This window comes from Neurospora tetrasperma (genome assembly GCF_000213175.1).
Source record: "Neurospora tetrasperma FGSC 2508 unplaced genomic scaffold NEUTE1scaffold_3, whole genome shotgun sequence".
NCBI lineage: Eukaryota > Fungi > Ascomycota > Sordariomycetes > Sordariales > Sordariaceae > Neurospora > Neurospora tetrasperma.
The window spans coordinates 1,258,911-1,269,693 of record NW_009799101.1 but is presented as its reverse complement, the minus strand read 5'-3'; the positions used below and the strand labels follow the sequence as shown (position 1 = coordinate 1,269,693).

The 10,783-nt window shown below is 53.3% G+C and overlaps 4 protein-coding genes across 4 annotated transcripts; 2 read left to right on the top strand and 2 right to left on the bottom strand.

The window, feature by feature from the left end:
- Positions 1-1,210: 1,210 nt before the first annotated feature.
- NEUTE1DRAFT_41476 (protein SUR2) lies at positions 1,211-2,257 on the bottom strand (the record flags this gene model as incomplete). The annotated part of the gene is made up of 2 exons (XM_009851957.1): positions 1,211-1,641; positions 1,720-2,257. 2 exons carry the CDS (start codon positions 2,255-2,257, stop codon positions 1,211-1,213), a joined length of 969 nt encoding a protein of 322 aa, XP_009850259.1.
- A 2,654-nt stretch (positions 2,258-4,911) lies between these two features.
- NEUTE1DRAFT_116840 (uncharacterized protein) lies at positions 4,912-5,980 on the top strand (the record flags this gene model as incomplete). The annotated part of the gene is made up of 3 exons (XM_009852320.1): positions 4,912-5,067; positions 5,224-5,473; positions 5,538-5,980. 3 exons carry the CDS (start codon positions 5,053-5,055, stop codon positions 5,783-5,785), a joined length of 513 nt encoding a protein of 170 aa, XP_009850622.1.
- A 666-nt stretch (positions 5,981-6,646) lies between these two features.
- On the bottom strand, positions 6,647-8,241 carry NEUTE1DRAFT_121920 (uncharacterized protein; the record flags this gene model as incomplete). The annotated part of the gene is made up of 2 exons (XM_009852319.1): positions 6,647-8,104; positions 8,185-8,241. The coding sequence occupies 2 exons, from the start codon at positions 8,239-8,241 to the stop codon at positions 6,647-6,649; spliced, it is 1,515 nt and encodes a 504-aa protein (XP_009850621.1).
- Positions 8,242-8,711: 470 nt separating this feature from the next.
- NEUTE1DRAFT_129441 (uncharacterized protein) lies at positions 8,712-10,491 on the top strand (the record flags this gene model as incomplete). The annotated part of the gene is made up of 2 exons (XM_009852318.1): positions 8,712-8,807; positions 8,974-10,491. The coding sequence occupies 2 exons, from the start codon at positions 8,712-8,714 to the stop codon at positions 10,489-10,491; spliced, it is 1,614 nt and encodes a 537-aa protein (XP_009850620.1).
- Between the last annotated feature and the right edge of the window lie 292 nt (positions 10,492-10,783).

Genomic DNA, 10,783 nt, shown 5'->3' with positions numbered 1-10,783 from the left:
GGCTCCGTCCACCATTACGCCCGAACCGGGTAACGGACGAATGGACGGACGGAAAGTGGGAGGACACTGTACTGATGGAGTGGCACTCCATGTATGTATGTACTTGTGTTTGTTGAGGATGGACCGGCGGTTTTGGGTTCGGACGTGTTCAGCCTGGTGGAGGTAAGCCACACACGACGGGTTTCACTTCACGGCGCTATGGCGTTTGGGGGCGGGTGGTATGAAGGTGGGAGATTGGATACTATGTAGTCAAGCCAGACAGACAGACAGCCACAAGCCGGGCGGGTAACGAGGAGGCAGGCGGTACCTTGCTAGGTTGGGTTTCTTTGAGGTAGCACGATAGTAAAAGTTATTGATTAGGTACGTTGTGAGTGATACTCGTCACGGTACTGGGCAAGTAAAAAGCAGTAAAATTGTGTGATCAAGGCTTTGATTTCATATTATCATTACATGAGTCGGCTAGGTAAGTAGCGGTCCTCCCCAAATAACTCAGATAATTGGCGTAATCTGAACAAGTTGAGTGCCATCCCCCAAGCTTTTCTCATCCAAGAGCGAGTGAGTGAAGTGAACAACACTCCTTCTCTTCTTCCGTCCCATCCTTTTCCCTCCCTGTCTGTCTTCTTCCAACACTTTGTACAATCGACAAACAACCTCCTCAAAACTGTGATATGGAACCCATACATCATTTGCAACAAGCCTCCATTCCCTTCATTATGAACAGTCAATCCAAGTTCATCCTGTCCCCTTCCTTCCCTTCCCTTTTTGCCCTTTGCCCTTCTCCCTCATCATCAACGGTTGCATATAATCCTGAAGCCATAAGTCGGGCGTTAAACGAAGAAGAGGAAAAATAGATGACTATAAAAAGAAAGTATGTGTGGTATAACGCCTTTCCCAATGCCCTAGATAGTCAGGTATGTTGCTTTTTTTTCTTTTGTTGGCTTCGTTCTTCTTCTTCTTCTTCATCTGCTTCCCATCATCCAAAACCATCATGGTGTCGTCCCCCTTCTCTGATGGAAGACGTCGAGGGGAGGTTTACATCAGTATAGATGATGTTCCCCCAAACCACGTTTCGCGAAAAGAGTAATAAATCTTTCCACAGAAATAAAAATTACCACCGTCGACAAAATAGTTTGTATAAAATATCACACAACTCCTCACCACAATCCTCAGTAGCGGGGCCCCGCCCCACTCTGGGTTGTATCCAATTATTTTACTCGGCCTTGGTCTCTTCACCCTTGGCGCCCTTCTTCTTGTTGGCCGCCGCGGCCCTCGTGCGCTCGTACTTGATCGACGTGTCACCCTTCCACATAGTACCGAGGATTCTATCCCAGGTGGTGAAGAAGGGCTGGGAGAAGTTGGTCTTGATGCCCCAGCTCTGGTGGTGGATGTCGTGGTAAGCGGCGTTGTTGCTGGTGATGTTCTGCAGGGGGTCCCAGGGCAGCGCGTATCCGCAGTGGTCGTCGACCGTCTTCATCATGCTGCCGACAAAGAAGAACATGCCCTCGCGAGAGGTCATGAAGGAGCACTTGTAGGCGATGGCGGCACCGAGAGTGTCGAGCACGAAACCCTCGACGGGGTGGTTGTAGAGGGCGCCGTAGGCATAGGGAACGTAGAGACGGTGGTGACGAGCATGCCACTTGGCTGTTGGAGGGAAAGCAGGTGTTAGTGGGGGTGGTCCAGCTGCGTGGAAATTGAGGTGGTGTGTTTTGGAAGACTTACTGTACATCCACTTGTTCATGTGCATGGCGCGGTGCCAAAGGTATTGCCAGCTATCGAGGACAAAAGCGGCAAACCAGAACTTGATGCAGGGAATGATGATCCAGTAGATGGCCTTGGCCAAGAGAATCTCCCAGGACGCGAACGCGGGAACGGCCGTGCCGGCCATGTCATCGAGCTCGAAGAGGGATGGGTAGAAACCGCCAGCGAGCGCGCCAGCAAGCAGCGGGTATGAGCCAGCAATGTTCTTGGAAAGGGCGCCGGCATTCAGTCCAACGAGGCCGAGAATGGTGGGGAGGCCACGCTGGGCCAGGCGGATGCGCGTCGCCCAGACGGCAACTTCGTAGTTCTCATGTCCGGTGAGTTGCTGGTCGTCGAGGAGATTCAGTACAGCCGAGGTGCCAATCTGAATCGCTTGTTCGAGGAGGACATCGCGGGCAACCTCGTAGCGGGACGCAAGATTACGTTGGCTGATTTCTTCGGGGGTGTGTAGGCGATACTGAGGGAAGAGGTCATAGACATCGATAATGTGGAAGAACATGGATACGACCCAGTAGGCGATGTGCGGCAGAATAAGCGACAGCCAAAAGTCGGAAATCCATGGCAACAGGTCTGGAAGCGGCCGGGTTTCGTAGGCAGGCAAGGGCGGTAGGGCCGCGGCGATTGTTGTGTTAGCCATCATGGCCATGGTTGGACCGGTCGCTGTGTCGGTGAAGACCATGGACGGGCTGAGGAATTATCGTATTGAGTTGGCGATAAGGTGTGGGCAGCGATCACTGGACGCCCAGGTTCTAAGTGGGGATGATGGTGGAAAGGCGATTATAGTATAGACAAATTCCAGAAAAGACACAAAGGACGAACTGATACAGATGGGCAATGAAGGAGTGTCTGGACGTTGTGTGTGTGTTTTTTTTCTGGGAAAGACGGGACGGAGGATGGGATGAAGATTGCAATTGTAGTATAAGTAAAGTGAAGCCGCTGACTGATACTGCACAGTGGGCTGAGTGAGCGCTGAGATCGGACTACTAGTAAGAATTGAGCTCAGTGGAGAATTGGCGGGTTTTAGTGGTTCTTGTACAGTCGCGGTCCCATGCCCTGTACGTACGCCTATCGAGTGGCGTTCGCCGTTTCGCTCGGTTTGCCGCCCCCGATCCGGAGGAAAACAGCGAATTCCCCCTGCTTGCCCTGGCATATTTTTGTGCTGCAAAAGATCAAAAAGCCGTTGGAGGATGCCGGATGCCGGACAGCCCATCATGCTCCAAATGGAAAGAGCTGCAATATTCTTGCCCATCAATTTCGCTTTGGTCCGCTCTTCCGCGTCTGCTGTTTTGTCATGCCACCACCGACACTCTGCCATGCTCTCTACAGTACCTCTACATACCAGTCACCTGTATAAGGTCTCGTCGACCCATGAGCCTGGGTTGCCTTGTTGCCTAGTGTATTACTCTGCGGTCTCTTCTTTTCCCCGGATATCTGCCCACCTTGGATGTGATGAATGTGACAGCTTATGTAAAGTCTTGGCAGGGGTATCGCATCCAGTTTATGCACCCTCACGTCCAGTTGGGTACGGTGATAAGGCTGGACAAACCTGTCAATACGTAGAGGTTTCGACACGCGACACTGCCTCCGTCCCGACTTGCACTAGAGCCTCGCCTTACCCTTTATCTGGGCCTCGTTGAAGAGAACCGATTTCTGGGCCGCCACCTCAGGCAAATCCCTCGAATGCCAAAATCTCAAAAGCATCGCTTCCCGGTAAAGGTCCCTAGACCCCGTATCACACACCTCGTCGGAGTGTGATCCACCACCGTCTGATACAGTAGGCTCCAAGCTGTGTGATTGGACAATCGGCATCGGTACTTGGCAAGGATCCGAGGTTTTTCCAGCTTTCAAATTTCGACAACCACTCCACCAACGCGTGAGTCCACCGGGGTTTCGCCTGTTGTTCGATTTTTGACGTTCCTTCCGGGTTCCGGTCAATGTCCCGGGATCTGCAGTCACACAACGGCCACATACCGCCGCGCCATACGGTCTCAACGCCGTTCCCGAGCCGTGTTCATGACCGGCAGTCAGCTGGACTTGGTCTCCACTTCGGCATCCGCGGGTCTCCAACCTCTTCGGCGAGGCCGGTCGTGGCCGTCAGCGTCAGCTTGATGACACGTGATGATTCATCCAGAGTGAAATGATGGTGAAGTACATAGGCCGTTTATCTCGCGCAAGGTGTCAAATTGCGTAACAAATTTTGGCTGAGGAGTTTACCATAACAACGCCAAGGTTATGATTTCATCCTGACCTCTGACCAATCATCCACGTGGGTAAGGTACTGTACTCGGGCAGTTGCCAGCCGTGGTTCAGAAGAACCTTGATGGTCTCGGCTCAACCTAGGTATGTAATGGCATTTACGATTTACGCCGGCAGACTTTGACACAGCGCTATCGAGCATCGAACTTGTAGAACTAAGATCTCATACTAACAACCGGGCATTGGAAGAGCCAGTGTATGAGAGCATGGGTATTGAGTTGCAACATATCGAGTTTTACTATGTAGGGACAATCAACGAACGCCAGTTCAAAGGGTGCCCAACTCCCCGACTCCAACTATGTGATGGAATCATGCAAACCGATACTCGAGTATAAAGTACAACGAAGAGATATCAATTCGTAAGGCCCGGGGCGTGAAGAGTGGATAGACTTGGGATGGGTGAAGGCACATTTAGCAAGTGCAAAGTGTCTGCGCTTTGGAATTGCAGTACTGCGACGAGATCACGATTGCTCCAGGCTGTACGAAAAAGGAAGTGGTGAGAATACTGTAGCCGACAGGTGCATTCCCCATGAAGATTGTGTTTGCTCTTTTCAACTCCAACTTGGGACAGGGAATGATTCGGCAAAGTCGGTTTGTCGAGAATTGCAATCAAGACGAACGGTTAGGACTCGCATTGCGGTCGAGGCTCAAGACGGTTTCAAGTTCTGGACTTTTTGATCTTCGCAGTTCGCACATCCCGTTGGCTTCATAAGTACCCAATGAGGTGCGGGCGTCGCGAATAAATTGTAGCCAACAGCGTACGCCCCGCCCGCATGTGGTGAAGGTCTCGAGCATTGGGCTGGAGGTTCCATTCCCGCTTGGGTTTAGCGCGAGCAGAACTTGCCCCTCCGCGCCCCTCCCACCCTTCCCATCCTCCATTTTTTTCACCCGCCCAGGATTTAACCCACCCGCGTCCCAACGTCTGAAGGTCTCTTCCTTTCGATTTCGTCTTCGTGCCCTTGTTTTCCCCAAGTCCATCAACCACCAACCTCGATACCCTCATCCTCTTTCTGCAACGCAGTCCACAAATCAGTCAAAATGCTTATTTACTCTGTGAGTGCGATCTCTACATACACGGAGACAATGACAATTGAAGCCCCAATGCCGTCGCATCCAATGTCGCATTCAAAGCGACGACGACAACGCATCCGCATCCGCATCCGCCTCAGCATCAGCTGCTAACCCCGCTTCTTCTTTTGCACCATACAGGATATCATCACCGGCGACGAGATCATCTCGGACTCCTACGACCTCAAGGAGGTCGATGGCATCGCCTATGAGGTCGACTGCGCCATGATTGAGGAGGGCGCCGTCCAGGTTGACATTGGTGCCAACGCCTCCGCCGAGGAGGCCGACGATGCCCTTGAGGACACTTCCGTCAAGGTCAACAACGTTGTCCACTCCTTCCGTCTCCAGAGCACCCAGTTCGACAAGAAGGGCTACCTCGTCTACCTCAAGGGTACGTTATCCTCGTTTGTCATGTCCATACATGGCATATATATACTAACACACATGACCAACAGGCTACATGAAGTCCGTCAAGAACGCCCTCAAGGAGCAGGGCAAGTCTGACGAGGAGATCAAGGACTTCGAGACCAAGGCCAGTGCCTTCGCCAAGAACGTCATCCTCGCCAAGTTCAAGGACTGGGAGTTCTACACCGGCGAGTCCATGAACCCCGACGGCATGGTTGTCCTCCTCAACTACCGCGAGGACGGCACCACCCCTTACGTCGTTGTCTGGAAGCACGGCCTCAAGGAGACCAAGGTCTAAATTACGCGTTTTTGTCTTAGCGGCGCAATTTGGATCGGGCCTGTGGTTTTCGGGAAACAAAATACAACAAATTTCTGAAACGATATCCCCCAATTTTTTTCTTCTACTTGAGTTACGATGATGATATGGAGCGATAAGACCCAAAAATGAATTGACGACTTCCGAAAGTATTCAATAAACGCGCTTTCCGTACCACTGTGATAGCTTCCTAGCCCTGATGGATGAATGCGCTATCGGCCTGTTGGCAAAACCGGTCAGCTCTCACAAGACAATTACGCTCCTTATGATTCTCGAACTCGGCCTACGTTGGTAAATGGACGTGCCATTGAGATGATACAACATGATAGGACGCCCGTCCTCAGCCAGTTTCCTTGTCCCTATATGACGCTATTATGCATGTGACTGAGAACCTTGGTGTCCATTCTTTCCTATCCTATCCTATCCTATCCGCATCGGTGGTACAGTATTAAGGTATTCATGTCTGCCTGCCGGTACCTATCATATCTGAGAGAGACGGAGACTGAAAACAGATATCATTACCGCTTTTTCTCACTCAATGCATGTCACTTAACTAGGTATAACCCCGGGAATATCTGGCTTAGATCAATATACTGGAGAGTTGATGCTGGTCGCAGGCTTTCTCAGGAACAATCCAGTAACAGGATTGGGTTAAATGAAACCGTATCGAGTAAGAAACAGTGGTAGTACAAACATTTCATTCCATCATCACATAGCTTTCCATAGACCACGACCATGATATATCCTTCTGAAGCCAAAGCCCCCCATTTGAAAAGACGTAAACCCCAAAAACGCCTGCTTCTACAATATTAATGAAAAACCACAGATTGGTATGCAATGTGCCTAAGACTCATCCATCTGCCCCTCCTCACCATTCCCCTGATCTTTTGCTCTCTCTGCGCTCCGCCCTCTTTGCCTCGGTGTTTTTGTTTCCGTTTCCCCTTCTCCTCCCTCTCTCTGACTCCCCTCTGACTGTGCTTGTGTTTGTCCCTCTTCTTGCCTCTGCTCCTTCTGCTCCTGCTCCTGTCCCTGTCCCTGCTCCTGCTCCTGCTCCTGTCCCTGTCCCCCTTCTCCTCCCTCCCCGCCCGCCTCATTACTACTACCATCATGGCCCCCTCCTCCCAAACTCCCCAAAACCCCCTCCAACGCTTCCACCTCCTCCCTCTCCACCCTCCTCCTCTTTGTTGTCCTCCTCGCCCCTTCACCATCACCATCTCCACCATTCTCCACCACCACCATCAAATCCCCTGTAGTCGACTGTTCCTCCCCCCCGAGCCCTCCATCCCTTAGCTCCCCGTTGACTCCCAGCTCCAGACCCCGAACCTGCTCCAGATGTTTCCGCGTGGCAGTTTCGATGTATTCTAGTCTCTGCAGACGCCAGGGTTTCTTTTTCTTGTCGTCGTCAGGTTCGGAAGATTCTGTTGATGCTGGTTCTGGTTCTGGTGCTGCTGCCACTGGTTGAGAAAGAGCAGGGAGGAGCGAGCGGAGAGAAGTAGAGAGCGAGCGGAGAGCGTCGAGTTGGGAGAGAGTGAATGCCGTGGTGGTGGTGAGAGGGGTGGAGGCGTCCGAGGTGGAGAGGAGGGAGGTTTGGGTTAGGAAGCCAAAGGGGGGTTTGCTTGGGCTTGTGCTGTCTGTTGGGATTGTGGTAGAGGTAGAGGAAGAAGGAGGAGGAGGGGCGTCGGTCATTTCTGTATCGGTGTTGTTGTTGTCGTTGCCGTTTTGAGTTTGTGCTAATGGTGGTTGGGAACGCTCGGATTTGACTTGTTTGGGAGAGCCGATGAGACGACGGACTTCAGATAGCAATGCGGCATTGCGAGCCTTTTCGGCGTGGAGCATGACGTTGAGCTTCTGCGATGCTTGCAAGCGTCTACGCAGGCGGGTGACGGTTTCGAGTGTTGGTCTTTCGTCTCCTCCTTCCTTTTGTCCTTCCTTTTGGGGGGAGGAGAAATCCAACCCCTCGTAATGCCCCAACCGTATCCAATCGCGGTCTTCCGGCCTCACGCACAAGATATTGCGCATAACGTAGATTTCGAACTTGTCAAAGTTACGGTCGATGCTGGCGCAGAGTAAGGTCTCGAGCTGGTGCGTGCCGTTTTCGATCTCGTGTCGATGGGCTTCCTCGGCGTTGGGAAGACCCTCTTCGCCCTTTTTGGGCTTCTTGCCCGGTTTGGTGGTAGAAGCATGGGTAGGTGGGCGGAAACCGAGAGAGGCGGGGGGCGCATTGAGGAGGCCTTGTTCGACGCTGTTGAGGGCGCGCTCGGCGAGGATGTTGATGCTGTTGATTATGTCGTCGAGTAAGCTCTGTTGATGCGCGATGCGCCGCGGGGTTAGTTGGGCAAAGGTTTTGGGGTTGAGTGAGAGAGAATTGGATCGGGACGTACGACTGGGGGATAGCCAAAGTGCTCTGTTAGGAGCTCGGTATCTGTTGTTGTGGCCATTTGTGTCTCGTTTTGTTTACTTGGACGTTGAGGTTGTCCCTCGGCGCGACTCAAAGACGCGATGCCCTGGTTGCAATGGCGATTGCGAAAGTGGAATTGAACGATTGACACAGTAGGTAGCAGCGCGAACGTTCGGCAGTCGGGTGCCTGAAGAGCAAGGCGGCACAGCTGATGTGGGGACCCTGTCAGCCGCTGACGATCCCCGGGATCTACGTCACATCCCTTGTGCAAGTGTCCGCTGGAAGATAAGGACGAGAACACCGACTCCGTTCCTGCTTCCCTTGCGATAACAACTGAAGCGCCGAAGTCCCCCTATCGAAGCATCCATCCGCCGGGTGATCATCACGCTACTTGATTGCCGAATCCTTTTCTAGAAGGCTTCCACTTCTTTTTTCCTTCTCTTACGATCCTAAATATTTTAACTTCGTTATCGACCATATCTACACAGCCCATCCATCACACTGCCCGACATGCCGGAACTAGCGGGCTACAAAGACAAGGGCAAGGAAATCTTCAAGAAAGGATGGCATCCGGAGAAAGAGGGAACGACTTTAAAAGGCCAAGTGGTGCGTATGAAGCCCAATGGAGTCCAAATACCACTGACATGATACTGACGCACGTTTCGGATGCAGAAAGGCTTGCTTGGACGCGGAGAGGATCCTGTAGGCTACATCACTTCCCCCAGTCGCATCTGTCTCCCCGACATGAAAATACTAACACATGCCCATCCAGAGAGAACGTTATGCGGACCATCAGTCAACACCAATTTCCTCTCTACGCGACCCAGCCTCTTTCCCTCCTCCGCCCAAGCGCAGGATCGGCGACCTCACACCGCCGCCCCCGCCCTCCCGGCCTACCTCCACGAATCCGGCCGAGTCACAACAATACGGACAGCAACAGCAATATGGACACCACCAACAACAACATGAAGGAGTTGAGGAAGATGGGCCGCCGCCACCCCCGAGAACATACCGAGTAGACACCACCGGTCTATCGACAGCACACTTACCGCCCCCTCCGGTCCGCAGAGACGGAGCCGATGGCCGACCTCCACCACCACCTCGCCCTTCAACCATTAGCGCAGGTGGCCTACCTTCTACCGGAGGACCACCGAGCCTGCCACCCAGACTACCTCCTCGCTCATCCACAGCTTCTCCGGCCTCACCACAGGCAGGTGATGGTTACCTAAACCAAGGCGCCGTAAACCGCCTCGGCGCAGCGGGCGTCAACGTCCCCGGGTTTGGCATCGGCAGCGAAAAGAGTGCCGCAGCAACTACTTCGAACCAAACTCCTCTACTGCCGCCACCCTCTTACACCCCGATCAATCGTCCCGCTCGATCAACCACCACCGGCTCTACCTCTGGTACCGCGGGCAGCGGTAGTTTCACAGACCAAGCCAAATCCCAACTCTCCAATCTCCAAAACCGCTTCTCCAAACTTACCACGGGCGCCTCTTCCTCCACCACCCCAGGAGCAACTTCCCAACCCTACTCCCAACCCTACCACTCCCTCCCTCCCGGCTCTTCCACCACCACCACCTCCACCCCAACCTCAACCTCCACAACCCCCACACCCCCTTCGAATCGGCCCATCCTCCCCCCTCCACCACCCGCCTCTCGCGTATCCCCTGCCTCAACAGGCCATCAAGAAGGTACCACCACTGCTCCTGAAGGAGGAGGAACAACCTGGGCGCAAAAGCAACACGCGCTCAAAACCGCTTCAGCCTTCCACAAGGATCCTCGCTCTGTTTCCTATTCCGATGCCAAATCCGCCGGTGGGACGATAAATAACTTTCGCCAGAGACACGGGGATCAGATAGCGGCGGGGATGAAGACGGCCCAGAGCCTTGGGGGGAAGGCGGCGGGGGCAGTGGGGAATTTAAGGGATCGATTTGGTGGTGGTGGTGGTGGCGGTGGTTCAACAGGAGGTAGTTATGGCGGTAGTGCCGGAACATCACAGCCGCCGCCGCCACCACCACCGCCAGTTGGGACCAGAACAAGAGCCGAGAGTGCTGTTTCATATGGTCATGGGCATGGATACAGTGACTCGGTGGGATCTGCCACGCCGGGAAGTCCATCCGCGGCAGCGGCAACGGCTGCAGCAGCCAAGAAGAAACCACCTCCGCCTCCGCCGCCCAAGAAGAAACCTGCTTTGACGGCGCCGCCGTCTGTATCTGCTCCGCCGGGACAAGGGGAGCAGGATGCCCCGCCACCACCACCCGTGCCGCTTGCTACGAGGCCTGCCTTTTGAGGAGGAGGGTTATTGACGACAAGGGATATCCAGATTATAGGTCGGCAGACTGTAGTATATAAGATTTGAGTTCGTTGGATAGAGTGGACTGGGCGCGTGCGTAGATAACTACGCGGAACCTTTTAGAAGGCCGGGGAGTCTGATTAAGGCAAGGGTGGGATGGGCAGGCAGACTTAGATGATAGCGCCGATACGGATAGGATAGGATATGATAGACACAAAGGTTCAGGTTTTTTACTCCCGTTAATTCGGGCATATGCATGATATCGTCATATACGGAAACGAAGACTTTG